Source organism: Rhizopus delemar, genomic scaffold (genome assembly GCF_000149305.1).
Source record: "Rhizopus delemar RA 99-880 supercont3.5 genomic scaffold, whole genome shotgun sequence".
In the NCBI taxonomy this organism is placed as follows: Eukaryota; Fungi; Mucoromycota; class Mucoromycetes; order Mucorales; family Rhizopodaceae; genus Rhizopus; species Rhizopus delemar.
The window spans coordinates 2006625-2033059 of record NW_027137831.1 but is presented as its reverse complement, the minus strand read 5'-3'; the positions used below and the strand labels follow the sequence as shown (position 1 = coordinate 2033059).

The following is a 26435-nucleotide window of genomic DNA, read 5'->3' as shown; positions in this document are numbered from 1 at the left end:
GGAATTGTAGTTCACATATGTATAAAATACCAACCAATTTTTTCTTTTCTTCCTTTATTTTTTTTTCCCGTTTTTCTCTTTTTTTCTCTCCCACTCTTTCTAATCATCGATGGTTAAAAGTAGAGCTTCACCAGCTCTGCAGTTATCTTTTAGTAAACTACATCTTTGTTCAATTATTTTTTAATGCTAAAGCTTAATTTTGTACACAGTATTACTGCTATCATGCCAGTTGCTCCAGGTTTATGCACAAACATTGTATAGCGTTATCCTTAACTCCCCTGAAACTGATGCTGGTGTTGTCATTGACAATCAAATTTATATTCTTTCTCCCTCTGTAAAGAGCGACATCGTATTGCAAGCCAAAGCTCCTGGAGGAAGGCCTTATTACTATGCCAAGTTAAGAAAAGGAACTTCAGAAATCATTGACAGAGAAAAGTTTACAAGAAACCCAGTGATGAGCAAGTGGACCTTTAATGAGTTCTATAATCGTAATTGGAATGCCAAAAAAGTCTTGAGGTTTAATCCAATCTCTATTGGTGAACAGAATTACGATAGAGTGGATGATTTTGATTTGCATCCTGATGGAGAAATTAGTACGATACATGTTACTGCTCATCCAAGAGATATGGACCGTATACATGATAAGTATCTTGATGATATTGATATCGAAACAAATATCACCCATATAACGTATGTATCGTATAGCATATCGTGTATTTTTATTATTTACTCATATTAATGATAGTGCTACTACAGTAAAGCATTTTGTCAACTGTGGATTTAGTATTAGTGGACGTACTTCAAGATACTTTAACAAACTTCCTTATATAATCAAGATTCCTAAGAATGATTACAATCTAAATGGCTTCAGACATATAAAGTTACGTACAACAGATAATGACCCAAGTTATATTCGTGAATATTTGACAACTGAAATATTGCGTGCTGTAAATCAACCAGCGACAAGAGCATCTTTTGCTAGGTAATTTTATTTTAAAACTAAAAAAAGTAATCGCTAATCCCCTTGTTATAGAGTATACTTTAATGATAGACCAATTGGCTTATTTATTATAACTGAGAAATATGATACAACATGGCTTAATCAAAATTTTAATCGTCAAAGGGACAAAGTATACTATAATGGTATTCTTTATGAAGGACATGGTGGTAGATCAAGTAATAATCGTGCAGATTTATCATTCAAAGGGTTGGGTGCTTTCAAAGATGCTGCATATGAAATATCAGAGGCTCCATCAAAAGGAGAGAACAGTTTCAACGAATTGAATGATTTCACCAAGTTTATTAATGATCAGAGCACGATGATGCTGAACGCACGTGATAGGGTTATTATGGAAAATACAGCAGCTGTAGAATGGGAAAAACATATTGATGTTGATGGGTTTTTAGCAAAGTGAGTATAACGATTATTCATTTTACAAGAGTTGCTTATGCTTTTATTTATAGTATGGCTGTTGAATTTTTCCTTGGATTTGGCGATGGTTACTTGCAAAATACAAACAACTACTACCTATACAAGGATCCCCAAGTCGGTCGATTTGTGTATATTCCTTGGGATTTTGATTACAATATGGGCAATGGACCTTTTAAAATGGAATCTATTTTGGTAGGAGACTACAGTGAATTTGGAAAAATAGAGGAACTTCCTCTGACAGCCGGTATCCTTAGTGTACCCAAGTACCGTCAAAGATTTGAAGACATCTTGTTTGAAATTGCTACTAAAATCATGGACACCAAAATATCATTCCCAGTGATCGACTCGGTTGTTAATTTAATTAGAGAGGATGTCGCTTGGGATCAAGCTCTTGACCGTGTCAAAAGAGGACCTAGTTATGTCAATGGTGCTGTCAGGGCCTTTTTTGAGCATAAACTTGATGAAAATTACATTTTATCGCACGCTGCTAGTATATCTGCTACTGTTGAGTACTTGTTCCGTGTCAACAAAGTTGTTGATTTTGATGTTGCTATCAATGGAAGAACAAGACACGTATCCCTTCTGGGCCTTAAAGAATATTTCAAATCTAAGTTGGCCAACTATAATATGGCAACAGGATATAAAAAAGGCTTAGTACGCGAGCTTTTACAAGCATAATTTATTTATTTATTTTCTTTTTAATAAACAATATTATAACTATCCTCAAGCAATGCCATTATTATTATAAATTTATTTTTATACAGATTTTTTAGAAAAAAAATATTATGCGGTATACAAACAGTTGTCTTTCTTCCTTCCTTCTCCCCTCTTACATAAATATGCTTTTTTTTTTTTTTTTTTTTTTTTTTTGTTATTGAGGACATACAAAACCACCTGTAGCAGGAGTAGCGATAACTGTTGGCTTATAACCTAGCCAATCCAGCCCAAAAAAGTGCAAAGTGATCCAGAAGTGTAAAGGCAAAGCTTCATGTTGACCTGCAGGCAGTAGAGCGCCGTTCATATTAAGAGCATGTTTTGGAGAACAGGCCTTGATGAGATCCAAAAAAGTGGTATCTGTTGAATCTCTTGCTTGATAATCCACATGGATAGGCACCTGTATGGTTGTGATTGCGTTAGGAGAGATAATGATAGATTCCGGATTAGGAGAATCATTATGAATATCCTTTCCGATGATCAGGCCCGTCAGAGCGTCCTTAGCTACCACCTGGATCTGAGTCAAACGTGTAGGAACGTGATTTTGACGATTGTCCACAGTAATATTCACTAACCAATCACTTTCAAATGCCACATTACCCACCATGACACCTTGCGTTGTTTCAGATATCTTTGCTGGTGATGTTAGAGATGCACCCTCGATACGCATTAACGGTGTACGTGGCCAAACAAAATAAATCACTAGAATGAAGGCAATCAAGCAAAGAAATATACAAATCACCCAACCTCTTCTTCCACAACTTCGATTCCTTGAAGCAGATTTGTTATAATCTTTGTGTTGATACTGCTTTTGCTTTTGACCAAGTCGTTGGTTTGGTCTCTGTCGACAACTGATAAAGCAGCATCCTAGCCAAATTCCAGGCGGGTCTACTATTTCCTCATTGTATTGTAAAACCATTGAGGTTGTTTTCTTTGGTTGTGTATTTGATTTCTTTAAATCCTTGTTCTTTTCATCATTTTCCTTCTTTTCTTCCTCGCTTTCATCTTCCTTTTCATCTTCATCTTCTACATATTGACCTTCTTCTGTATAACAATGCTTGTCATTTGGTTTTTCATATCCTATCTCTAAGTCAGCACAATCACTGCTTCCTTGATTATTGTACTTTGCAGATATATCATCGCTCAAGAGAATCGAACGTCTAGCATTACGATTATGTTCTGGAATAGCAAGACAATCTCTTGATGAAATGGACGGTGCATCACTGCTATAGGCTGTAAATTGTACATAGATTGGCTTTTTCTTTTGTTCACTTTGTTGTTGCTGATATATCAAGGTATCTTGACTACCCCAGGGTCTTTTTATCCTTCCTGTATCTATTGCAAAATTCAAATCGGATAGGGGATGTAAATAGGTATCAATGCTTGTATCATCAAACGGCGCTGATTGGTTTATATCCAGTGGATGAGCTATTTCAAGTCAGTAAATGTAAAATAAACTGCATTCGTTATTTTATTTTTCTTTACCTGTTCCCTCATAAGTAAACGCGCTTTGTTTCTCTAGATTAGGGACTTTCATAAAAGTCTCTGCTATAGTCAACCTTCCCGTTTCTTGTGACATGGTTGTAGTTTGAAGTGTTTTACCGGAAAAAGAAGACATGGATCTGTCTCGATATTGCTGGTTATAAGTACTTAGTGACGAATCAGAGGTAATACTGTGCATGAATCTCTCAGCAACTGAAAGTCGACCTGTACTACTTGCATTGGTAGGAAAATCAGTGGATGTTGAATTCTGTAACTCTAAAGATGTCATCGTAGGCGATATACTATTTTGCTGTACTGATGTGCTATCATTAGAATAATTGGGCGACATGAAGCGGTCAGCAATGGATAAACGTGGAGTATTACTTGCAGCAGCTGGAGCAGAAGGCCGACGATGATCTGGAGGTGGTTGTTGAGCGCTAGAACAAACGGACCTGGATCTTCTCTTTTGTTGTTGATTACGACCATGTGTAGTGAGACCAGCTCGATGGTGTGAAGGTCTACGAGATGAGGATTTTTGTTTCGATCTAGTATTTGAATGGCTTACAGAGCCATCTAATGTGTCGTGGGTTGCCACCATGAATCAATGTTGTATAAACACAAATTAAAGATTTGTTAAAGAGAAAAAAAACGGTATAAATAGGGGGACTCAAAAGCTATATCTATTTACCTTTTCTTTAAGGAGAAATGACTTGCATCTTTTTTTCTTCATCCCTTGACCAAACTCACACCCCCCTCTCTTCTTCACTTACTTTCCCCTTTATGTTTTTGTTTTTATTTTGTAGGCACATAATATTTATCCTTTTTAAAATGTCCTTTTCTACGAATTATCTTCTACATCAAAGATTATGCACAGGTATACTAAAATGAATGAGAATAAATTTGAAACATTGAAATGAAAAACCGAGACTGCTTATAAATTATAACAACTGTGCCTTGGTTCATTTGTATGACATCCCTTCTTTATGAACGAGATATAAATACACACACAGCGTGTCTTTATTATTAAACGTTGCTTTTATTTTTAGTGGCGGGCAAGTAGCACAACTGTTAATAAAATAATTAGTAAACACCCAATCAAAATTCAATTTAAAATTATATTTTTAGACTCCAAAAAAGAAAGTTAATTGTCTCCTCTTTTCTTTTCTGTTTATATAAAATGAAGTTATTGACTTTGGTTACATGTCTATTCACTTTTATTATTAAACTAATCTTTGCTCAACAAAATTCAACAAGTGAAAGTACTTCTACTCTTATTTCTCAATATGGAAATTCTTTTAAAAATCAAGGTGGAAATATTCTTCATGATAAAGTGAATGGTAACTGGGCAACAATATAAACTATAGTTTATTTACTTGAGTATAGTTTATATTATATTTTATGGTAACTGGTCTTCGACTCAACAACAACAAGAACAAGTTACTTTTATGAACTTTGTCGAAAACATTTCAATCAGTCCTTGGTTTAAAATCTGTAAATTTTTATTTTTATTTTTGTTTATTTATTCATTGTGTACATAGAACTTATATCATTTATTTAGTGAACCAATATTCTGATAACTCTGGAAGAACAGTAACTGGACCACTCAATTTAGCAGCCGCAGTGAACGATGCTGGAAGCCACTCACTCAACTTGACAAATGATATTCATAAGCAAATTGTAGAAGATGCTGTTAATTCTGGATATCTTTCTCCCGTCAACCGCTTGGATAGTAACGGTGTTTATATTATCATGGGTGGTCCTGATGTCAATGACTCTGAATTTTGTACAACCAATTGTGGATATAATAGCTACAGCAATGATTTTCAATACATGTTCATTGGTTATCCTGGAAGGTGCTCTAGCAGGTACTCTATAAATATATTTAAAATTATAAACTAAATATCTCGATAATAGTTGTATGCCTCAAGTCAATGTTAACTCTTCACCAAATAACTCACCAGCCATTGATGCTGCGATTACCATCTTTTCTCATGAAATTCAAGATATTTTGACAGATCCAAGAAACAATGCTTGGATTATTTCAGAAAACAATACAAATTATGAATTAGGTGATTTTTGTTCCGGTAAAGGAACAGTTTCCTATCAATTTGGAAATGTCACTCAAGAGACAAGTGGAAGTTATAATTTAGAATTAGCTGGAAGCAAATATCTTGTACAAACTATCTTTGATCTTGAAACTAAACAATGTTCTCTTGGTAGCAAATAAACACTCATATAATACCCTTTTCTTGTTTTCCCTTTTTTAAATTAAAATGTACCCAAAGTTCTAAACACTTTTGTAGTATTTTGACATTTAACCAGCGTATAGCTTCAGGTTTGTCGATCCAGAAAATAAGGGGTGATCAACTGCTTCCCCCCCCTCTCCTTCTTTTAATGGATGAAAAATTAATTTAATATAAAAAATAGGCTTTGTGATTGTGAAGCCTTTCTCAGGTACGGTTTAATTTTTTTTTACAACTGATTTTATCAAATAACAAGCCAAATCTGCTTGCTTCATGTATTTGTTATTAAATTCATGATATCATATTAACAACTAAGAGAATGATTTCTCTAATTTACTTTCAAACGTAGTGAAATGTATGACTGAGTCAATTAATTCTTATCACAATAATTGAGCTTTTCTTGGTTGTTGTAAGTTATGATAAGCAAAGATAACTAAGTAAAAAATAAGACCGAAATCTTTTTTTCCATACACAGTTCTTTTCTCTTCTTTTGTACTAATTAAAGCAAGAGTTTATTATAAAATAGCAAAACAACCCGATCAGAAGACATAAGTTAATCCTAACAAATCAATGTTCACTGTACAGTGTTTTCATAGTTCGAAAAGAACTTTTAGTTTGGTTTTCAAATTTATATAGTTCACTTTTTGCATTATTTCGCAAATCACTATTAGTTAATTTTGCAATATGATGGAGATTTGACTATTCTATTGCCATGGTTTCTGGTACGCGACTCAGAATCGAAATTTGTTCCTAACAATGGCAATATTGGTTAATAATTAAACTGGATGCTTCCGTGTTTCATATCCTTTACGAGTAATATTTCTAAGAAAAAAAAATACCAAAATTCATTTAGTCATTTCATGAAGCAAGAATTTGGATTGATGCAAGTCATGCTTTTACATTGACCTTAAATTGATAGACATTACAGAAAGAGCAAGTCTGTTTTTAATTGTCTGCAAGTAGATACCCCTTGTTGTCATGATGGTATTTCATTAAATGCGTATTGTTCATATGGGATTACCTAAACCTTGTACGATAAACAACAAGTGCTGGATACATTATCTTATTTATTAAATGTTCATTAAGGCTCCTGCCTGATATCAATCATATAAAAGCTTATGCTGACCATTAAGCTCAATTGTATGATTAACCTCAAGTTCATTTTGGTCCCTGAATAATACTTTAATTAAATAGGCTTTCTCTCACGACTTGAAACTTAATATAGAGGTTACGTAGAGACTCACTAGGCTTTCAAGTACGATTTCCTTTCTATTTTATGTTTAATCCTTTTATCTTCAAATATGTTAAGTGTTCAAATAGAGCTGTAGGTTTATGATAATAATGTTTTTAAAAATTCTGGCTAATATCTGGTCCTTTATTAAACTTTTTATAGAATGCCTTCATAGAGACTTTGGTGATATTAGCAACTAAAAAAAAGTGAGTTCCACAAACTCGGAAGGTTTCTTCAGCAAATCTTTACCCTAAAGTGATTCATTCGAACCATGGAAACTCTATATTGCGAAAACAAAAGGAGGGGAAAGGAACTGAATCAGACTTGGATACACAAATATTTGGAGAGTTCTCGGGTTATCCGGAGTGTAAATATTGTTACAATAAAAAATTTAATATGTCCCATTTTGATTTGGATGAGATAAACAGAGATTTTATTAAAATTCTCTATCGGAATAAGATACAATCAGTGAATACATATACTCTCTCTCTTCCTTACTGATATATACAATAAGTTATAAACCTCTTTTATTAAATATTAAAATTACTTTTTGCAATAATTCACATGAACGTATATTGTTTAGGTTACCGACAAGTTGTATGGAAACATGTGATTGAATACTTTAATGTAACCAAAAGATTGACTGAGCGAGAAAAAGAAAAGGTGGGGAAAAAAAGCTTGTGAAAATGTAACTTTTTCTTATTTTCACCCCCTTTTCTTTCCCTTTATTATTACAACATGAATGATAACAGCAACTTTTTATTCGATTTAAATGAATCCTGGTCAAATCAGCCCTTATTACAAGAACCTGTCCCATTTGAAGGTTTATTATAAACTATAAATTATTTGTCAAATTATTTATACAAGAAATGTAGAGTTTGAATTTAGCTTTGGAAATTCTACTTTTAATATACCATTAGATAATATCCCACAACAAGTAGATCCAATCTATCTACAAAAGGAACCACCCAATTATGTATTAGATGAGAATGACCAAAGAGCCTTTTCAAGCTTTTTAGATTCAATTTTTTATGATGAAGATTATATCAAGGAAGAAAGCAGAAGGTGTTCTATACTCAAGTCATTAGATGAACAAAAAAAGATTCAAATCAATAAAAAGCAATCTCAATACACCACTGCCACTACAAAAAAGAAAGAATTACTTACGGAAGAAGAAAAAAGAGCCAATCATATCGCATCTGAGCAAAAAAGAAGAAGCATGATTCGAAACGGCTTCAAGGAGCTTACAGAATTAGTACCTACATTGAAAAATATCAATAATTCAAAAAGTACTGTGTTATTTAAAGCAGTTGAATACATTCGGTATCTAGAAAAGAAAAACAAGACACTGAAGGAAAAGGTTGGGTCACTTGAAATACGTATGAAAGTAGAAGGCCCTGCTACTAGGACATTATCACTACCACCACAAAAGTCGGAAGTAGTGAAAAAAGAAGATGAAAGTAGTTATGATGAATTGCCTGAAAATACGAGGAATGCTTTATTAGCTCATAAAACACAGCAAAAACAGTTATTATTGCTACAAGAACAATTACAATTGCATCAAAGACTAATACAACAAAAGCATTACTCTATTTTAAATGAAGAGAATAAAGCTATTCAGATTCTATAAACAACGTATTTATTTCTTTACTATTTCTGATCCCATTAAGCATGTTCTCATCTAAATCACCCTTTTTTATTTCAGTTGGTTGTCAACAAATAAGACCAATTTGTTACTAAGGTGAAAGTATCTCTTCCAGCATTTTTAAATAATTGAGTCAATTAAGCTAGTCCAGGCATCATATACTTTGTTGTTCTTCATCCTCTCTCAATAAAGCTCCTTTCAATTCATAATCCATCTATGTACATCAAAGATCAAGATATTTTGTATAAAACACAAGCATATTCTGCGTCTCATACTCCAAAACTGGTCACATTGAGCAGCGGAGAGCATAGATAATGTCCCACTTATATAGGGATCGATACGAATATGACCATTGTATTTTGTACTGGACATGCTGTAAATTATCTTAAATTAATAATCCCGATAAAGGAAACGAATTGCTATGATATCATCATGAACTTGAGCTATACATTTCCACGATTACGTAAGAGCCATAACATAGGGCTTAATACAGTAAATGCAACACAGAAAGAGAAGGAAAAAAAAATTATCCTTTGAAAATGCTGGGCTGATGAATAAAATGGATGTTACTGACATAAGGTATTAAACACAGCTATGGATTCGATCACTGCTATTTTTGAAATTCAAGTCGACAACTATTTAGCTATAATCCTTCTTTTCGTAAATTATAATAGGATATATGCTGATTCAGCTTTTAGAAATCAGCTTATTTTCTAACATCCAAATCATGTACAATTTGAACTGAGGGAGGGAATAGGCGGAGGATTTAATATTTCAAGTCTTGTAAATGCGTGATTCGTCCATTTTTTGATAAAGAGAATAGTTCCCAATCTGTTGAAGGTAAAGACGCTTGGTAATGGCTGATCGAATAGTCATTTTTATTTGAAAGCTGTTTTAAGTAAGGAAAAGCGTCTTTTCTTCTAGACCGTATCTACAAAAAAGTATGATGAATTTAATAAAAAAGAAAAAAAAAAAGCAGGGTATATGATTAGTAACATTTGATTAAAGTCTTTAATAGACAAGAAGATTAAATTGACTTTAAATTCAAATACAGTTCGCATAAAATAATGCTGCATGATTTAACATCGTCTTTTTTTTTTAATAGTTCACGCCTCTTTTTTTTTTAGGTGAGTTTCACAATTATTGGATAATTTTTTGCATCTAAAACTGTGCAACCTATTTTTCTTCTTTAAAATAAATAATGCAAACGGCTGTTCGAAAATCAACAAGGTTAGAATACAAACCACCTAAAATCAAGCATTTAACAAGTAAACAATGAAAAAATACACAATTTAATTAATTGACATATACTTGAACTAGCATTAAAGAATATTACAGTTGAGAATCCACAAAATATACAAGAGATATTAATTGCATTAGAAAAGCGATTGAAAGAAGGATATTGGATAGTAAAAGAGATGAAAACGTATTTCCTTGTAAACCTGAATTGTACTTTTTAGATTACATTTAAAGTATTTATTGTCTTACATTATCTGATACGTGAAGGAAATCACAAATTAGTGATGGAAGCCATTGATAGACATCGTCCTCAGATATTGGATTTAAGTAAAATAAAAAATAAAAAATCAGCGCCTGAAACAATACAGAGTATGTTGGAATACAAGTCTTTTATTGGACAAAGGGTCACTATAGGTTGCCAATCTCAAATAGATCATTCAGCACAAGGCATTATGAGAAGGTTATCTTTATCGGACGGATTGTTTGAAGAAACAAGGCGATTACAGCAATTATTAGAATCTGCGTTGTATTGTAAAGTATGTCACACACAATTATACTATAAACTAAGACTGATAATAACATTAGTTTCGTTTAAACGAAGGTAATCCTTCAATCGCACTCTTTGCATATCAATTGGTTATTTTGGATATTTTAAGTTTATTTCAAGCTATAAATGAAGCTATTATAAATATTCTAGGTTTAAAAGGGAAATACTAAAAAACTCTCCCAGCTTATTTTTTCTTTATTAATTAGAGCATTATTTTGAAATGCCTGTAATGAATGCTAAAGAAGCCTTGGAAATTTATAAAGTATTTGCAAAACAAACACAATCGGTGATTGAGTTTTTGGAGGCAGCAAGAATGTATGAAGGTAGTCTACAGATGAGACTACCTCCTATTAACCACGTAAGTTTACTTGATTTCAGTTTCTAGAATGTAAAACCATTTTTTATACACACAGGCGCCTGTTTCTCTTGTGGATTCATTGGAAGAATACCTTGAGGATTTGAATGCATCAAAGAAAGGTAAAATAGTTTACAAAAAAAAAAAAGTCTCCAATTCAATTTCCGTAATAGAAATAAATCAACAGTCAGTCTCTGTAGCAGAAGTAAATCAGCAACCACTTTTTGTAACAACAGAGCCATTGTTATTTCAACAAGAAAGACAGTCATTTAATCCTTTTACAACACCTTCATTATCTCAGCCAATGAATTCATATAACAGTAATCCATTCTCTCCTACACATATGACATACGACACAAATCCATTTCGTGCTATGCGCCAAGGATATCAAAATCCTTTTTCACCCAAATAATAAAGTTTTACTTATTTTTATTGATACAAGTTTGTTTTCTAAGGTATACAGTGTTTAATATATGAGCCCGTATAGAATGAGTACTGAAGATAAAGAAGCTATGCCAAAAGCAATAGCCATAGGTCCCATATTCATATTTAATCTCCTTCCAGAATTATAAAAACAAGTAGGACAATAATCAGCTATATAAAAATAGATGTCAGATATCAGAAAAGAAAATTTTTTTTTTGTGGTCTTACTTCCAGTAGGAGTAGCATAAGATTCTGCAGAGTAAAAAGCAATTGTTAAGGCGCTAGCAGGGGACAACCAACCAGGTGAAGCTGTGGCAGAGATACCTCTTTGATCATAAAGATGAATTGTATACATTCCCATCATAAGCGGTGATGCAGCAGGTACATTACTAAGAGCCCAAGTGGCGCTGGTTGCCGCACCGTCCATGGCAGTAATCGTATAAGTCACACTGTTGGGTGCCACAGCAGCCAAGGTCAAGTTTGTAGGACGAACGAGGAGGTTAGTGAAAGACCAAGCAAAGGTTACGTTCTCACTACTGTCAATACGATAAAGAGGAGAGACAGATTTGCTGGCTGTGGGTGTAAGGAACGTAGCACTTCCAGGAAAAACAGTGTTACCATAGCTGGCAGAAGTAGGTAAACCGGCTAAAGAGTTGGATGCATTTGTACTATTGGATGGTGTGGTAGCTGCTGTACTGTTGCTGTTCACAACGCCACTGCTGACTGCTGCTGCTGCTGTAGATGATGCTGCTACTGCTGCTGATGTGCTTGCAACGGCACCACTACTGGCTGCTATTTGAGATGATTGAGCAACTGTTTGTTGGATTGTCAATAGACCGAGACAAGCAAAGATTAATAGTTGAAATAGTAAACGCATTTTATTAAATAATAAAAAGAAAAAAAAAATTAAAAAAGGGATTTTTTCTATTATTAAAAAAAAATAAATTGCACCAAAACAAAAAAAAATTAAATATTTTTGGGCTGATAATTAAATTACTGTTTGATTTTTTTTTTTTTTTTTTTTTTACTTGATTGATTTCAAATATAAAATATGCAATCCTTCTTGTATTGTTTTAATATTTTTATATTTTATATTCTCTTTCTACAGCTTACAATCTGTTTTTATCAATGAAATAAGCGGAATTTAAAATGTTTTTCGGATTTCCTAAAATGGACGGTTCGCTTTTTTTTTTTTTTAGGAACCAAAAGTTTGGCTCTCATGCTTTATCATCATTCGTTTTTACTTGTTTGATTTTATTCAAAAAATAGAAAAAAGGCAAAGTAGAGACTTTGATTATATATTAAATAAATATAAAATAATAGTTCATACTTTAATTATCTATTAAAAGAATCTCTTGGCATATGCAATCTGTTATAGTTTCAATGTATACAGGCAGTATGAAGGTTGCCCATTCATGATCGCTATATGCGTTGATAATACATCTCTAAAACCATTAGGTAGCAAATTTACACAGCATAGGATGAAATGTATTACTTTCAAAATCGGATATGAGTATTGAACGAGACTTTCATTTGATGTCAAACGACACCATCGAGCCATATATGAAAACAAGCAAGTAGATTTGAACACACCTGTGTCACTAGCTTATTTTTACATTTCTAGTAAAGTTCATTGGTAGACATTGAAAGATGAAATGATTTCACGGCTGAACCTTGTACAGATATGTGCAGGATGCTGTCACGAATATAATCACGACAAAAGAAACCACAGTTGGAGCCCTGCAGACAGTATATAGTGCAGTTAATGACCAATTTGAAAAAGCCCATATATAACTGTAACAGAACTCTCCCAATATCAAAAAATCGTTGGAATACATTAGGAATGGTTCAAAATATTACTATCAAGTAGAACAAAGGTATGACGAGATTGTTGGGACTGGAGAAGACAAGGATCTCACCTATGGCAATAGAAGAGCCAGGCGAACTGCTAATCTTAGTTTGCAATTCAAATACTAACAATGTTGATGGAGAGGATGTTATACTATTAAATTTGTCGAGAGTTATAAACAAAAAAAAAATCTAACAGAATCTAATGGATCACTTGTAGAAGCAGCTGTTTAAGAAGAAATTTGACTACATATGGTAGCGGTATTAGTTTAAATCGAAAATGCAAAAATTTGAAAAAGGAATGGCTTCCAAATGAAATTCGTTCCTATGTATTATGTTATAACTTATATTGTGTGCCTTTTCTTGAGAATATACATCCATTTCACAATGCTCATTCTCTTTTTCTTCTTTTTTCTGTTATGTTACATAATACCTATCACTTTAGATTAGCTATCTTAGTTTTTATAGACTACTGCTTATAGTGAAGTAGAGACATCCGATAAAATGATGGGTACTAAACAGGCTATACAGACTGTCAGTTTAGCATGAACGCAATACATTTTCATTCGTAAGATATATGTACTGGAATGACAACTAACGATGACAATGACACAGCCCAGGCAAAGCTATATCAGCAAAACCACAAGCATGATTTGCCTAAATTGTTTTTCACTGTTTACAAAAAAAAATTGCTCAAGGAAATGGCCAAACGCCTTTTCTTACATTTGGTTAGTTTGGAGAGAAATTCAGTGAAAAATGAAAATAGCTTAAAATAATTGTCTGTTGATACCTTGAGCACTATGCATTGTTCTGTATTCGTTTTCAATTTTTTTTTCTAAGCAGTGAAATGGACCGGTCCAAAAAAGCGTAGAAAAAATAAAAAAAATTAAGCAGCGAAATGGACGGGTCAGTAATTTTCACAAAGTCTGTTCTAGTCGCTGTTTATAATTAATCAACAACGACTACTGTGCAAATACAGGATTTTAGTCTTAATTGGTACGGTTGATTCTTTTTTTTTGGTATGACTTCAAAACGTATATTTTTTTAAGGAGACAAAGCTCAAGTTCATTGATGTGACGTTATAATCAAGCCACGATTATTGTTTTTGGGTTTTTCAATGTTAAAAGTACACGCAATAATATATAAATATATTCTTTTTTCTTTTTTTTGTTGTTGTTGTTGGTTTGGTTGAGATGTGAATGGGTAAGAAAAGTTGTCAATAGTGGTTTAAACTAATTCAATGAAAAAAGAGGTAAGACGCGGTGAGTGCAACCTTGAAGAAAGAGTTCCTCTCGGTAAGCCTGTCGGATGAGCTTGCGGGCGCTTTGAATGAAAATGGACGGAGCAAAAGGTTGATTGTTGAAAATCAGCTGCCAGATAGCGCGCCATACAGCCAGTAATGTATATCCAACCACTATAGCTGGAGAGTCAGAGAGGGCAACAGATAGACTGAGGAAATTCCATATGGAAAAGGGCTTTCTGTAGTTGGTTTGTCGTCAGAGGCAGAAGACGAAAATACTCATCCCAAACAGTTTGTCAGCCAGCCATTTTTTTTGGACAGTCATAGGGGAAATGTTCTAAAGTATCCGATCCAGTAGCACAAACGGAACATGTATCAAAAGGAAAATAAGATGGTATCAATGGATTCAACAGGGAGCTATGAGGAATCTTGCGGTGTAAAAGACGATATCAAACATTAAGACAGGCATGAGAGACAGGGTAGACCCAGAATTTTTTCCATGCTAATGCTGTCAGAAGGGATGTGTAATTTGATGAAGTCAAATCCTGGAGACAGAGGCGGAAAGCCAACTCATTTTATAGATACGTTCCATTCTGAAGCATACGAAAAACTCTTTTTCCCAGGTAAATGTCTTGATTTTCATGATGATTTACATGCTCATTTTTTCTTTGTAGAGTTTTTTATAGCAGAAGAGCTCCGTAGCTGGAACGCAAATGCTTATCTCATGCAGCTTGTACAAAAGAATCCTACAATCACCACTCGAAACGGAAACAAAGCTCTCACATAAGATACCAAAATAATGCAAGCTTATGTTATTCCCGGTACCATAGCAGATACAGTGCTACATCAAATGGATAATGCTTTAAAAGTAAGACTAGGTATTAAGAAAAGGTGTGGAGAAGAGTTAGTAATAAGTATTTTATAGTCTGCAAAAGGAAAATCAGCTATCAGTGAGTTTTGGAAAAACTCTGCTTCTATTTCTTCAACTTCTATTGGTTATGAAAGATCTAAAGTAACCTATATTATTGTTTTAGTTCGCGATTAAAAACTTAACTTACAATGCCTGTATAGTATCAATTACATGGACAAATGGCCGAAGAGAGTGTCAGAAAAGGCGAAAACAGAAGTAGAAAGAGACAGCGAGTACAAGATAGGGAGTTGATGGAAGGTAACGAGGCAGAAGATACACAAGATCATGGTGACACTGAAGACACTCATAATAGTGGTGATGAAAAAGAAGACGAAAAAGAAGTCGACAATATCTGGGAATCCTGAAAAACACTGTTGAAAGCAATAAGGGAATCCACTGTTTTACCAGCCTTAAGGTAACGTAGTAATTTTATGTTATTTATTCATGTATTTAATGAAAAAAAAAACATGGTTTGATATTTAGCCCTGAATCACACAATGTAATTTGGTGTGGTAAAAAAGTTCTTCGCAGACCAGTGCTCCCTGTAGAGCTTTTCCAGGAACTAAGCAAGCAAGTTCCAAATATCAAAATGCAACGGGTTGATCGTATATTTAAGCAATTGTTATTGGAGGCACTTGATACAGTAAGTTGAAAAAAAAAAATTAAATGTGGAGAACAACACAACTTATATTCAAAATGATAACAGTGTAACAAAGAAGAATGGCTTGATAAAGTTAAGATGTTTCGAAACTGCAGTAGTACAGTCGATTTGATTGCTAAAAAAGACTTAATGACATGTATCTTTAATATATTGGAAGTTGCGTTAACATTCAAGTGTTCGTCATATAAGAAAATAACCACTCCTGTAGCTTCAATCTTTATGATGGCGCATCAGAAACCTTATCGTCATCAGAAAGCTGCCTGAGATACTACATAATCGATCCATTGTTACAGGCATGCAACAAGTACTTAAAGGACCATAACAACGACGTAACTTTTTATCCCGGAGAAATTGAACTAAAAGCTATGACAGTTCAACTAAAAAACCAAGAGATCACAGATAAACGTCTTAAATATAATGCAGACGATACAATTCTGTTCAACAGAATCCCCACAGAAATATTACTGTCTGAAGTGTCTTCAGCATTTGCTGAAAATAACAAGGCTAAAACTTCTTTTGACCATTACAAAGCTATGTTTGGCCTCATGATGATGCTAAAAACAATTGCTGGGAGGTACAAATATGCTAGCTTTAATACTTTCAAAGGATTGAAGGTTCACTTCATCCACACCCATAGTAAGTAAAATTGACAAAGTCATTACATGCTTGCTAAATACCTTATACACATAGATCATGCAATCCGACATTGGAGCATGTCCACTCCTTCCCCCGGATTGTATCTCATGAACAAAAAACAAAAGGTGGATATTATCAAGGATTTTGAAAGAAAATCTGAAGGTGCTATTCCTTTCATGAATTTTACTATTAGAACATATAGTGGTAACATTTATCTTAAGCCTAGTTCTTTATTAATGCACCTATCCCAGAAGGTCTCAGCATGTCTAATCCAACCTTGGCAGTCCTGAACAGTAACTGATTCGCAAACTACAGGCAGGCGAGATGTCAAAGTATCTGCTTTATCAAGTGTGTTTCTCTTGATGTTGCTCTTTATTTTTTACCAGCATTCTTCGATCGGGTTCAAGAAGGAGAGTAAAGGGGCATGAACAAAGGCTTATACCCTCTCTTATTGATAGCATCAACAACAAATGCAGAATGCTGAATTTTGCAGTTATCCATTACTATAAAAATCCTTTTTTGTCGTGCCTATCAAGTGTGTCCATTACTTTTTCCATAAATTTGACAATATAATACGTCCTGGTTCCCTTTTTTAAAGGCTTTTTCTTTTCAGGGTCTTTTGCTTTTCTTTTTTTTTTGCTGGCAGGATTCGCATACTCTTGTTCCAGCTTTTCTGCATCCGCCTTTGTTAAAGGCTCAACTTTTGAAAAATTGACAGTTCCAAAATACGAAATGCATCCAACGATACTGATATTAACACCCCTTTGTTTATGAACAGTTACATAGGCTGGTTCTCCCACTTTAGACCAAGCTCGTCCTCTTATCATATGCGTATTAAAGCCTGCTTCATCTACAGATACGCAATTCTTTTGAAAGCCGACGCCTATTTACTTCCATTTACTTACCACCTAATAACGAAGACGAAGAGTTCTTTCAACATCCCTTTCTTCATTGTATAAAGATGCTCTTTTCAAGGAAAAAGCACACTCTATTGTTACATGCTTCCACAGAAAAGGAATAGATATATCTTCTAAGTCTGGAAATTGCTTAAGAAGAGTTTCTTTGGTTAATCCAAGTGTTGAGGACCGGTGGTTGTCAAGTTACTGGATCAAAAAAAGGGTATGCTGAGGGAGAAGCTTTTGCTTCACATCTCTGTTTTTGGCTTTCGGAGCAAAACCAGGCAATACACTGCCGTTGCTAATGTTGAAATCCTTGAGAAGCCTGTAAGCACTTTGTCGTGGAATACTACAACGTACTGCCGCTTTAGGTACAGTAGTGCCTTCGTCTTGCATTGTTTGTATGAACATACGCACTTGTTCATGTGTGTACGACTTATACCTTCTTTTATCGTCATAAGTTGATACAGTTTTCAAGTTTTCCGTAAGTGAGTCGATCTCCATGGTTGAGTCCACTTTGGGTATTTCGGTAACTGAATCGAAGTCAATTCTATTTTCAGTTCATCCCAAAAAAAAAAAAAAAAAAAAAAACAACCGTACCAATTAAGACTAAAATCCTGTACGGTTTGTTGCTCAGTAATAAACAGAGCTAATGGGAATTTTTTATTTATTCTTTTATCCTTTGTCATGTTTCATTAAGTGAAATTAACTCATTATCTATGGTTGATTGGCTGTAATAAAACAATATGCTTTATGTATAAAATATTACTCTAATGTCATAAAATTCGCAAAAACAGTTTGCTTTTGATAATCATTAGGAATCTATATTTTGCTCTCTATACGGACTAATGGATAGTATGAAAGTGATTAGTTATAAAAATTAGATAAAACAGCTATGAAGCGTATTTCAGTTCCTGGTTAATACCGTTTGCGTTCCTGATCTAATTTGAGATGAATGTTGATGTATATATACATATTTTGATAGAAAATCAAGATTCTAAGCAGTTAATAAATAACGCTGATTCTAAATACAAGAAAAAAAAATAGGGCAGAATCGGCAGAGTTCCCATCCTAGGGCAAAGCAGGATTTGATGGATATCCAACCGGATTTCAAGCTGATACTTGATTTGAAAATCATCCAATCATATTTATCAGCTGTCACAGCCACTCCGATAAGATTTTGGCAGGGCAAGGGTCCAAAACTTTTTTTTTTTTTTTTTCTGTTGTTGTAGAACATGTTCTTTGCCCGATCCCTGCTTGGAGGGCTTCCAGGCAAGGCTAGCTTTCGAGCAGTAGCCACTTCTTTCCTGGAAGTAACACCAAATAAAACACTCTCGTTGTTTCCCCTTGGTTTGGGTCGTCGTTTTCAATCAACTGAAGCCGATCCTAAAGATCTTGTAAGATCTTTTTTTTTTTTTTTTTTTTTTTTTTTTTTTTTGCGCAGACAATAAGTACATACTCATATTTAACAGGAACGTCTTGACAAACTTCGTAATATTGGTATTTCAGCACACATCGATTCTGGTAAAACAACATGTACAGAACGTATTCTTTACTATACTGGCCGTATCAAAGAAATCCATGATGTCCGTGGGCGTGATGGTGTTGGTGCAAAGATGGACTCTATGGATTTAGAAAGAGAAAAAGGTATTACTATTCAATCTGCTGCTACATATGCAAGCTGGGGTGATCACAATATTAACATTATCGATACTCCTGGTAAAGTAAAAAAAAAAAAAAAAAAAAAAAAACACACACACATCATGGTAAAATTAGATATTCACACTTCAAATATAGGCCACGTTGATTTCACTATTGAAGTAGAACGTGCTTTGCGTGTGTTGGATGGTGCTGTTATGATTTTATGTTCTGTTTCCGGTGTACAATCTCAAACGATCACTGTTGATCGTCAGATGCGTCGTTACAATGTCCCTCGTATTTCTTTTATTAACAAAATGGATCGTGCTGGTGCAAACCCATTCCGTATTATTGATCAACTTCGACAAAAACTCAAGTTAACCGCTGCTGCTGTTCAAATCCCTATTGGTGCTGAAGACCAGTTTACTGGTGTAGTTGACTTGATTAAATGGAGAGCTTATTACAATGAAGGCGAAAATGGTGAACAACTGAACGAACGTGATATTCCTGAAGAATTGATGCCTCTTGCTACTGAAAAACGTAATGAATTGATTGAACAACTGGCTAACGTGGATGATGAAATTGCAGATATTTATCTTTGTGAAGAAATCCCTACTACTGAACAGTTTATGAATGCAATTCGTCGTGCCACTATTTCTCTCAAGTTTACACCTGTCTTGATGGGTTCTGCTTTTAAGAATACTGCCGTACAACCCTTATTGGATGCCATTATTAACTACTTGCCCAACCCTACCGAAGTGACGAATACAGCCTTGGATATCAGCAGAGAAGAAGAAAAGGTTGATCTCAGTCCTTACTCCAACAGTCCATTTGTCGGTCTTGCTTTCAAGTTGGAAGAAGGACGTTATGGTCAATTGACGTACATGCGTATTTACCAGGGTAGCTTGAAGAAAGGCTCTTTCATCACTAATGTAAAGACCGGTAAGAAGATTAAGGTCCCTCGTCTTGTTCGTATGCACGCTGCTGATATGGAAGATGTGGATGAACTCGGTGCTGGTGAAATTGGTGCCATGTTTGGCGTCGACTGTGCTAGTGGTGATACTTTTACTGATGGAAGTCTTCAATATACCATGACCTCTATGTATGTTCCTGAACCTGTTATTTCTCTTTCTCTTACTCCCAAGGGTAAAGAATCCGCCAATTTCTCTAAAGCTTTGAACCGTTTCCAAAAGGAAGACCCTACTTTCCGTGTTCACGTTGACAGTGAATCCAAGGAAACAATTATTTCTGGTATGGGTGAACTCCACTTACAAATCTACGTTGAACGTATGAAGCGTGAATATAACGTTGAATGTCTTACTGGTAAGCCTCGTGTTGCTTTCCGTGAAACAATCACTCAGCCTGCCAAATTCAACTACACTCACAAGAAGCAATCTGGTGGTGCCGGTCAATTTGGTCGTGTTATGGGTCTTTTGGAACCTATGACTCGCGATGAAGAAACTGGAAAGGACATTGAATTCGAAAACCGTGTTATTGGTGGTAACATTCCTACCAACTTCATTCCTGCTTGTGAAAAGGGTTTCATGGATGGTCTCGAAAAGGGTCCCTTGATTGGTCATCCAGTGAACGGCGTTCGTATGGTTTTGGAAGATGGTGCTGCTCACGCTGTTGATTCAAGTGAATTAGCTTTCCGTATTGCTACAAAGAATGCTTTCCAAGAAGCATTTGCTAAGGCTAGACCTGCTATTTTGGAACCTATCATGAATGTTGCTATCACAGCTCCTATTGAATTCCAGGGTACAGTTATTGGTGGCCTTAACAAGCGTAAGGGTACCATTGTTGACACTGAAATTCAAGAAGACTACTTCCAAGTTACAGCTGACGTTCCTCTTAATGACATGTTTGGATATTCTACTGAATTGAGATCTGCTACACAGGGTAAGGGTGAGTTCTCCATGGAATACAAGGATCACCAAGCTGTTCAAACTCATGTTCAAGAAGAACTTATTCAACAATACAAGAAGGAACAAGCCAACAAGAATAAATAGATAGAATACCAAAAAGTTGACTTATGAATTAATAAAACCTTTTCTCAATTATTTTTATAAGCATTGATTTTAATAAGTTAAAAATGTGGTTTTATAAAGATAATACAATTTTATATAATAATAAAAATAAAGAATGGTCGATTTCTTTATACTTTTACTTCCTCTTTTACTTCAACTTTTTCTTCAAGGTTAATACCAAAACCTTTCTTCTTACATGTGATATTCCAATAATATTGCCATCCAAAGGAAACCAGAGTGAGGAAAATGACGAATGCCAGCATAACGTAGACCGAGATTCTCAATATGTACGCATTTTTATGATATTGATTTCCATCAAATACAAGTAGAAAGACGTTCACCATGCCTGTATGAGCAAAGAGGTCAATGCCAAATAAAAATAAGTACGCACCAATAAAGGAAGTACAGAATATCACAAAGTAACTTTCTGCTAAACATATAAATATAGCAAACAATACACCCATTCCTACAATAAAGCAAATACGTGCCACTTGCTACAACAAAATAAGATTTTTTTGCGACAAAAAAAAAAGCAGATAACACTTACGATTTGAATTGTAAGGCTTTCTTTCCATGAAAGTATGAAAACAGCAAGGAAAAACCCACCGAGACAGCCAATAAAATAAACTGCGATACTATAGATATACATAAAGAGGAAAGCGCCAATAAGGCCAAGACCGATAGAAACAGAAACATATACAGCATCATTATTTGCATAGCCATACTGTGGCTCGTTATTTACTAAACCTATCCATGTCATACAAGCTAGCCTATGCTATTCGTATCATTCCTACAAATTTTATCTTTTTTTTTCTTACCAAAAAATACAAAGCCGGTGGCAGCCAGAGTTCCTCGGAATGAACTGAAGCCAAAAATTAAAAAGTAAATACCAAGAAGCGCAAGAATAGTACCAGTAATTCCTTGAGCAACTGATATTCCATAACCATAAGTATCTAACATAGAACTTAGTTTTTGTGCTATTAAAGGTAAGTTATCTTACGCCATAAGTAAGTACTCCAGCATTCACTATCACATGTAGTATTACTACTGCCTTTTGTTGTTGTTGATGTTAAGGTTGCTGTTGATGAAGGCTTTGCTGTCACTGTTTTAGTAACAGTAACGACTTGCCCATTACCACAATAAACTGTGCTTGTAACGGTTTGCCATAGACCATTCAAATTTGAAACAGCTACTTTTACATTATTTTTCTGGTTATTACAGTCATGAGCCCAATTTTCATATAAGCTAAGTGTATCAGCTAAATCACGTTTAACATGTCGTTTATCAGGAGCAATTGTTGGATACTCTATCCTTCTTTGGCCATCAATGATACCAGCAGTCTTTGTTGGTTGAGGTGGTTGTACTATGAAAGAGTGTATAACGTGGATGAAGCATGCAAATTGTACCAATAAAAGTAATTTCATTGTATCTCGTTTTGGGATTTTTCTTTTTTTTGCACAATTGAAAAAAAGCAGGGACAATAAAGTAAAAGAGAGTGAATAAGTGGATATATTTTTATACAAGTTGAAGGTATAGGTTAGGTAATTGTTTTGAAACTTCCATTATTGCCATGCAATCAACTTTTCAGAGATGATTTTCCTTATTAAGCGTATTGTTTTCGCGTCACAAAAAGTATGATCTGTGCAACACCGGAAATCAACATGAACCCACTTCTTTCCTCCTTTTTCTCTCTCCCCCTCTCTCAAAGAAATACCTTTTATCTTAAAAAGGGAATTCCATGATATGATCGACGTAGCCATGACAAAAACCTTGCTATTAGACCAAAACAACTCTGTTCATGTCATCACATGTTAGTCTTGATACGATGAGCAAAAACACCTTTTTATAATCAAATTTCGTTCAATCATTTTTTTTATTAAGTATACAGAATACATTTCATTGTGATAAAAAATCAGAATCATAGTTTTTGAAATATAACACAAGAATAGGGAAAAGATGATTCCAAAAGAGAGTATTAATCGCTTATCTTTCTTGTTACTACTCTTGGAAGAGTTTTGATATTGGGTTGTTCTTTAAGAAGTGATTAACTTCATCTCTGGCATCAAAAATGCAAACAAACGCTACAGCACGCATGAAAGTGAAAGTCTGTTATGAATTGAAGTTATATAAAAGAAATGTGGAATTTAGAATCTTAAATCCATCCTATAAGCTTTTTTAAACCATACTTTTCTATCCAGTGCTACACTATCGTAATATGCTCTACCAACAGTGTTGAGTGAACTAAAAAAAAGAGGTTTCTTTTTATTTGCTCCTTAGGTCTCTAAAAGTGCATACAAATTCATCGAGCTTTAAAGAGACCTAAACTTAAGTCACCACAAGGCACATCCTTATCTAACAACAGAGCAAATTGCATTGAATTTGTTTGATATCTACGTGAAAAAACCCCAACAAAACAATGATACACTATTCTTAGGAATAAATGTGGCACTGGTTTGTCGCTTTTATGTATTGATTGGACTATAAAATTATAAAAATGCAGCATTACTTTCTAAAAATAGTGTATTGGGCTTTCATGACTGTTAACTTCTGTAGTATTTCTTGATTGCAGAATTTATCTAGTAAACAGGAATTACATAGAATAAGCACAAAGAAGTCTAACAAGATTCTCTTGACTCTTTATATATAGATTTATTGCCAGTTTCATGCGGTGAGTTGATTTTAATTATTTATTGCTAACAAGACTTAGCTATAAAGACTAATTACAGCAGCGTGTTATATTGATATCAGGGTGATGCTTGAGTTTAAATTGAGGTACAGCAATTTTTCGATCAAGACATGGACAAAATGAGGCAATGAATTATTTTGTGAACGGCTGGGCCAAAGCTTGAGTAAACTTAATTAACTTGTTACATTTGTAAGTCTGTGATGTATATACACGTACGTATAATCTACTAAATGTATCTTTTCAACATTTATAAACTTGCGCTAGTGTTCTCATTATGATGCTTATGTCAACAGCAAATATGTTGGAATAGTAATAATGAAAGAGACAGAAAAGAACATGTGTTTGTTTTTCTATCTTAATACCTAAGATGAGAAGACTTTGGCATGATAAACCCTTAGGGAAAATACAAGGGGATAACTGCATCAAGTCTCTTTTTTGATGTAGCAGCTTTAGAATAACACCACAGCATTGCACCTGAATAGCCATTTCCAAGTCACTTTCCTCAGCAAATTTAAGTTCAGCTTATTCTGCGGATGGTGGAAATGTGGCTTTTCTTGATCGTGTTATAATCACTACGTCTTTTTTTTTATACTCTCTTCTTTTTATTTTTACAATTGTAATCAATGACAGGATTAAAGAGAAAAGCATGTCCCAACTGCAGTTCTTCAGTAGAACTCTTTACAATTAACTTTGGCTGTGATTTTGAAATGTGTGAGAACGATAAGGTATTGTATATCATCACTATTTAGAAATAAGATTACTAATCTTTTTATTTTATTAGTGTTCTTATCCATTTACTCTAAGTAGTGTAGAAGGACTTATTATTGAGGATCCTAGCACACAAAAAGGGTACAGTAATAAAAAACGCAAAGCACTTTCTACAACTGCTAACACCGCTGGCTCATATGCAGCTTCAGTTGTTAATAGTGCGCAATCTGCTAAAGATCCTAGACAAGGTTTGATTAGCACCACGTCTAGTGATTTTAACTTAAAGCAGAAAGATCAATCACATTTTAATAGCTTGTCTATTGCTGATAAAGGTATTTCTGGTAAACCTATGCCAGCGCATTCTATTGTTGGAAAAAGTAAGTTGTTCATAATATAAGGTTATCCTTTAACCCCTTTTACTAAATTTATTTTAATTTCTTCAGATTCTATCAAGTCAACCCCTGTGTATAAAGCTGCTCCTATAACTACATCACGTACATCAAGAAAACCATCCTTTAGCTTACCTTCTGCTTCTCCTGGTTTGCCTTTGAATCTTGCTCTTCCACCAGCATCTGCTGCCACTGCCCACAAAAGCACTTTTGTAAACGCTTCTCAACCCAGTCAGCCCATAATTTCAAACTCTTTTGCATATCCAACAACCAAACGTTCCTCACATATAAGAAATGCCATACCACCAAATTACAAAGCCTCAGATATACCTTCAGTTGCGCGTTCTACCAATCAAAGCAACACTTTGCTATCCAATCAATCTCCGTCAGCTTCTGCTATTTGTAACGAAACAAATAACGCGTCATCAAACAATAGTCCAATCGCATCCTCATCTTCAGCATCACCCACCATTGATCAATCGCTTAGCACAACACCGTCAATTGCATCTTCACCCAATAATGACCTTAGCTTTAGTCTTACAGACATCGAGTCACTCTTATCAAGCGATATTGAATCTGTTTCAGGCTCTTTTATTGCAACACCAGATTCAAACATGCCACAAACTGCATGGTTGGATGACCTTCAAGAAATTTTTAAATCTACAGACGTCATTCAGTCCAACTTTGATCCTTTGGCACTCTAAATCAATTGTACAAAAAAGAACTGATCTTCCTATTTATACCACTGCCATACATATCCCATATTGATTTTATTGTACAAAATTTATAACGTAACATTAAACTCTGTTTACATGCTAATTTTTTTTTTTAACTCTTTGAATTTTGTAACGCGTTTTCCGTTCATTTCTTGCAAAAGTTGATTGAAAAGAACATGTGCTGAACGTATTATTTAATTGTGGAAGGATATGAACAGTATAAAAGGCAATCGAGATCAGATAGGAAGGGACATAAAGAAGCATAAAAGGGGATGTTTATGTGTGAGAATGAGATATAATGAAAATATTGAGTACATAGATACATGATTAAGCTATACAATAAACTACTGGCTATTGTTGAATTCAAGTATGAGTCGAATATGATTATCAAACTTGATTTCCCAATCCACAGTAACATTTTCCTCATTTGGCATGTGCTCTAACATAAAGGTGTCATCTATCAATACAAGCATATCATCATTATCTGGTTTCGTCTTTCTCCACACTATTTCTGTAATTCGTAAGGGATCAAGTGAGAAGATGGCTGATAATCTTAATTTTAATTCCTCTGTTTTCACTGACTGAAGATATACTTTTTCTGGACTGGTTGAGGAAAATTGACGCTTTGACCAGACGTAAAGGCAGATGAACTTTGTTTTTGTCTTTTTGATTCGTTTAAAGTCATTCAGAGTAGGATCGATCTCATGTTTTCTTTTCTGGCTGTGATTGTCGCTTTGGGGACTGGAGGGTTGTGGTGGTGGTTCGATGT

General features: G+C 34.4%; 12 protein-coding genes across 12 annotated transcripts; 8 read left to right on the top strand and 4 right to left on the bottom strand.

Moving 5' to 3' along the window:
- Positions 1 to 109: 109 nt before the first annotated feature.
- Positions 110 to 2110, top strand: RO3G_07538 (uncharacterized protein; the record flags this gene model as incomplete). Its single annotated transcript, XM_067662128.1, has 5 exons — positions 110 to 152; positions 210 to 690; positions 746 to 982; positions 1034 to 1411; positions 1465 to 2110. 5 exons carry the CDS (start codon positions 110 to 112, stop codon positions 2108 to 2110), a joined length of 1785 nt encoding a protein of 594 aa, XP_067518229.1.
- A 536-nt stretch (positions 2111 to 2646) lies between these two features.
- On the bottom strand, positions 2647 to 4201 carry RO3G_07537 (uncharacterized protein; the record flags this gene model as incomplete). The annotated part of the gene is made up of 4 exons (XM_067662127.1): positions 2647 to 2663; positions 2747 to 3481; positions 3632 to 4146; positions 4194 to 4201. The coding sequence occupies 4 exons, from the start codon at positions 4199 to 4201 to the stop codon at positions 2647 to 2649; spliced, it is 1275 nt and encodes a 424-aa protein (XP_067518228.1).
- Positions 4202 to 4805: 604 nt separating this feature from the next.
- RO3G_07536 (uncharacterized protein) lies at positions 4806 to 5855 on the top strand (the record flags this gene model as incomplete). Its single annotated transcript, XM_067662126.1, has 4 exons — positions 4806 to 4965; positions 5012 to 5119; positions 5187 to 5493; positions 5543 to 5855. The coding sequence occupies 4 exons, from the start codon at positions 4806 to 4808 to the stop codon at positions 5853 to 5855; spliced, it is 888 nt and encodes a 295-aa protein (XP_067518227.1).
- Positions 5856 to 7840: 1985 nt separating this feature from the next.
- RO3G_07535 (uncharacterized protein) lies at positions 7841 to 8732 on the top strand (the record flags this gene model as incomplete). The annotated part of the gene is made up of 2 exons (XM_067662125.1): positions 7841 to 7925; positions 7978 to 8732. The coding sequence occupies 2 exons, from the start codon at positions 7841 to 7843 to the stop codon at positions 8730 to 8732; spliced, it is 840 nt and encodes a 279-aa protein (XP_067518226.1).
- Positions 8733 to 9948: 1216 nt separating this feature from the next.
- On the top strand, positions 9949 to 11196 carry RO3G_07534 (uncharacterized protein; the record flags this gene model as incomplete). The annotated part of the gene is made up of 9 exons (XM_067662124.1): positions 9949 to 10015; positions 10068 to 10156; positions 10208 to 10313; positions 10419 to 10522; positions 10572 to 10587; positions 10740 to 10891; positions 10947 to 11010; positions 11062 to 11093; positions 11125 to 11196. The coding sequence occupies 9 exons, from the start codon at positions 9949 to 9951 to the stop codon at positions 11194 to 11196; spliced, it is 702 nt and encodes a 233-aa protein (XP_067518225.1).
- Positions 11197 to 11354: 158 nt separating this feature from the next.
- On the bottom strand, positions 11355 to 12188 carry RO3G_07533 (uncharacterized protein; the record flags this gene model as incomplete). The annotated part of the gene is made up of 2 exons (XM_067662123.1): positions 11355 to 11482; positions 11540 to 12188. 2 exons carry the CDS (start codon positions 12186 to 12188, stop codon positions 11355 to 11357), a joined length of 777 nt encoding a protein of 258 aa, XP_067518224.1.
- Positions 12189 to 15198: 3010 nt separating this feature from the next.
- RO3G_07532 (uncharacterized protein) lies at positions 15199 to 15674 on the top strand (the record flags this gene model as incomplete). Its single annotated transcript, XM_067662122.1, has 3 exons — positions 15199 to 15267; positions 15325 to 15411; positions 15471 to 15674. The coding sequence occupies 3 exons, from the start codon at positions 15199 to 15201 to the stop codon at positions 15672 to 15674; spliced, it is 360 nt and encodes a 119-aa protein (XP_067518223.1).
- A 661-nt stretch (positions 15675 to 16335) lies between these two features.
- Positions 16336 to 16896, top strand: RO3G_07531 (uncharacterized protein; the record flags this gene model as incomplete). The annotated part of the gene is made up of 2 exons (XM_067662121.1): positions 16336 to 16606; positions 16661 to 16896. 2 exons carry the CDS (start codon positions 16336 to 16338, stop codon positions 16894 to 16896), a joined length of 507 nt encoding a protein of 168 aa, XP_067518222.1.
- An 810-nt stretch (positions 16897 to 17706) lies between these two features.
- RO3G_07530 (uncharacterized protein) lies at positions 17707 to 17898 on the bottom strand (the record flags this gene model as incomplete). The annotated part of the gene is made up of 1 exon (XM_067662120.1): positions 17707 to 17898. The coding sequence occupies one exon, from the start codon at positions 17896 to 17898 to the stop codon at positions 17707 to 17709; it is 192 nt and encodes a 63-aa protein (XP_067518221.1).
- An 839-nt stretch (positions 17899 to 18737) lies between these two features.
- On the top strand, positions 18738 to 21149 carry RO3G_07529 (translation elongation factor G; the record flags this gene model as incomplete). Its single annotated transcript, XM_067662119.1, has 3 exons — positions 18738 to 18899; positions 18975 to 19221; positions 19279 to 21149. 3 exons carry the CDS (start codon positions 18738 to 18740, stop codon positions 21147 to 21149), a joined length of 2280 nt encoding a protein of 759 aa, XP_067518220.1.
- A 484-nt stretch (positions 21150 to 21633) lies between these two features.
- Positions 21634 to 22591, bottom strand: RO3G_07528 (uncharacterized protein; the record flags this gene model as incomplete). The annotated part of the gene is made up of 4 exons (XM_067662118.1): positions 21634 to 21661; positions 21715 to 21802; positions 21986 to 22144; positions 22213 to 22591. The coding sequence occupies 4 exons, from the start codon at positions 22589 to 22591 to the stop codon at positions 21634 to 21636; spliced, it is 654 nt and encodes a 217-aa protein (XP_067518219.1).
- Positions 22592 to 24476: 1885 nt separating this feature from the next.
- RO3G_07527 (uncharacterized protein) lies at positions 24477 to 25654 on the top strand (the record flags this gene model as incomplete). The annotated part of the gene is made up of 4 exons (XM_067662117.1): positions 24477 to 24578; positions 24635 to 24702; positions 24874 to 24938; positions 25005 to 25654. The coding sequence occupies 4 exons, from the start codon at positions 24477 to 24479 to the stop codon at positions 25652 to 25654; spliced, it is 885 nt and encodes a 294-aa protein (XP_067518218.1).
- Positions 25655 to 26435: the final 781 nt, after the last annotated feature.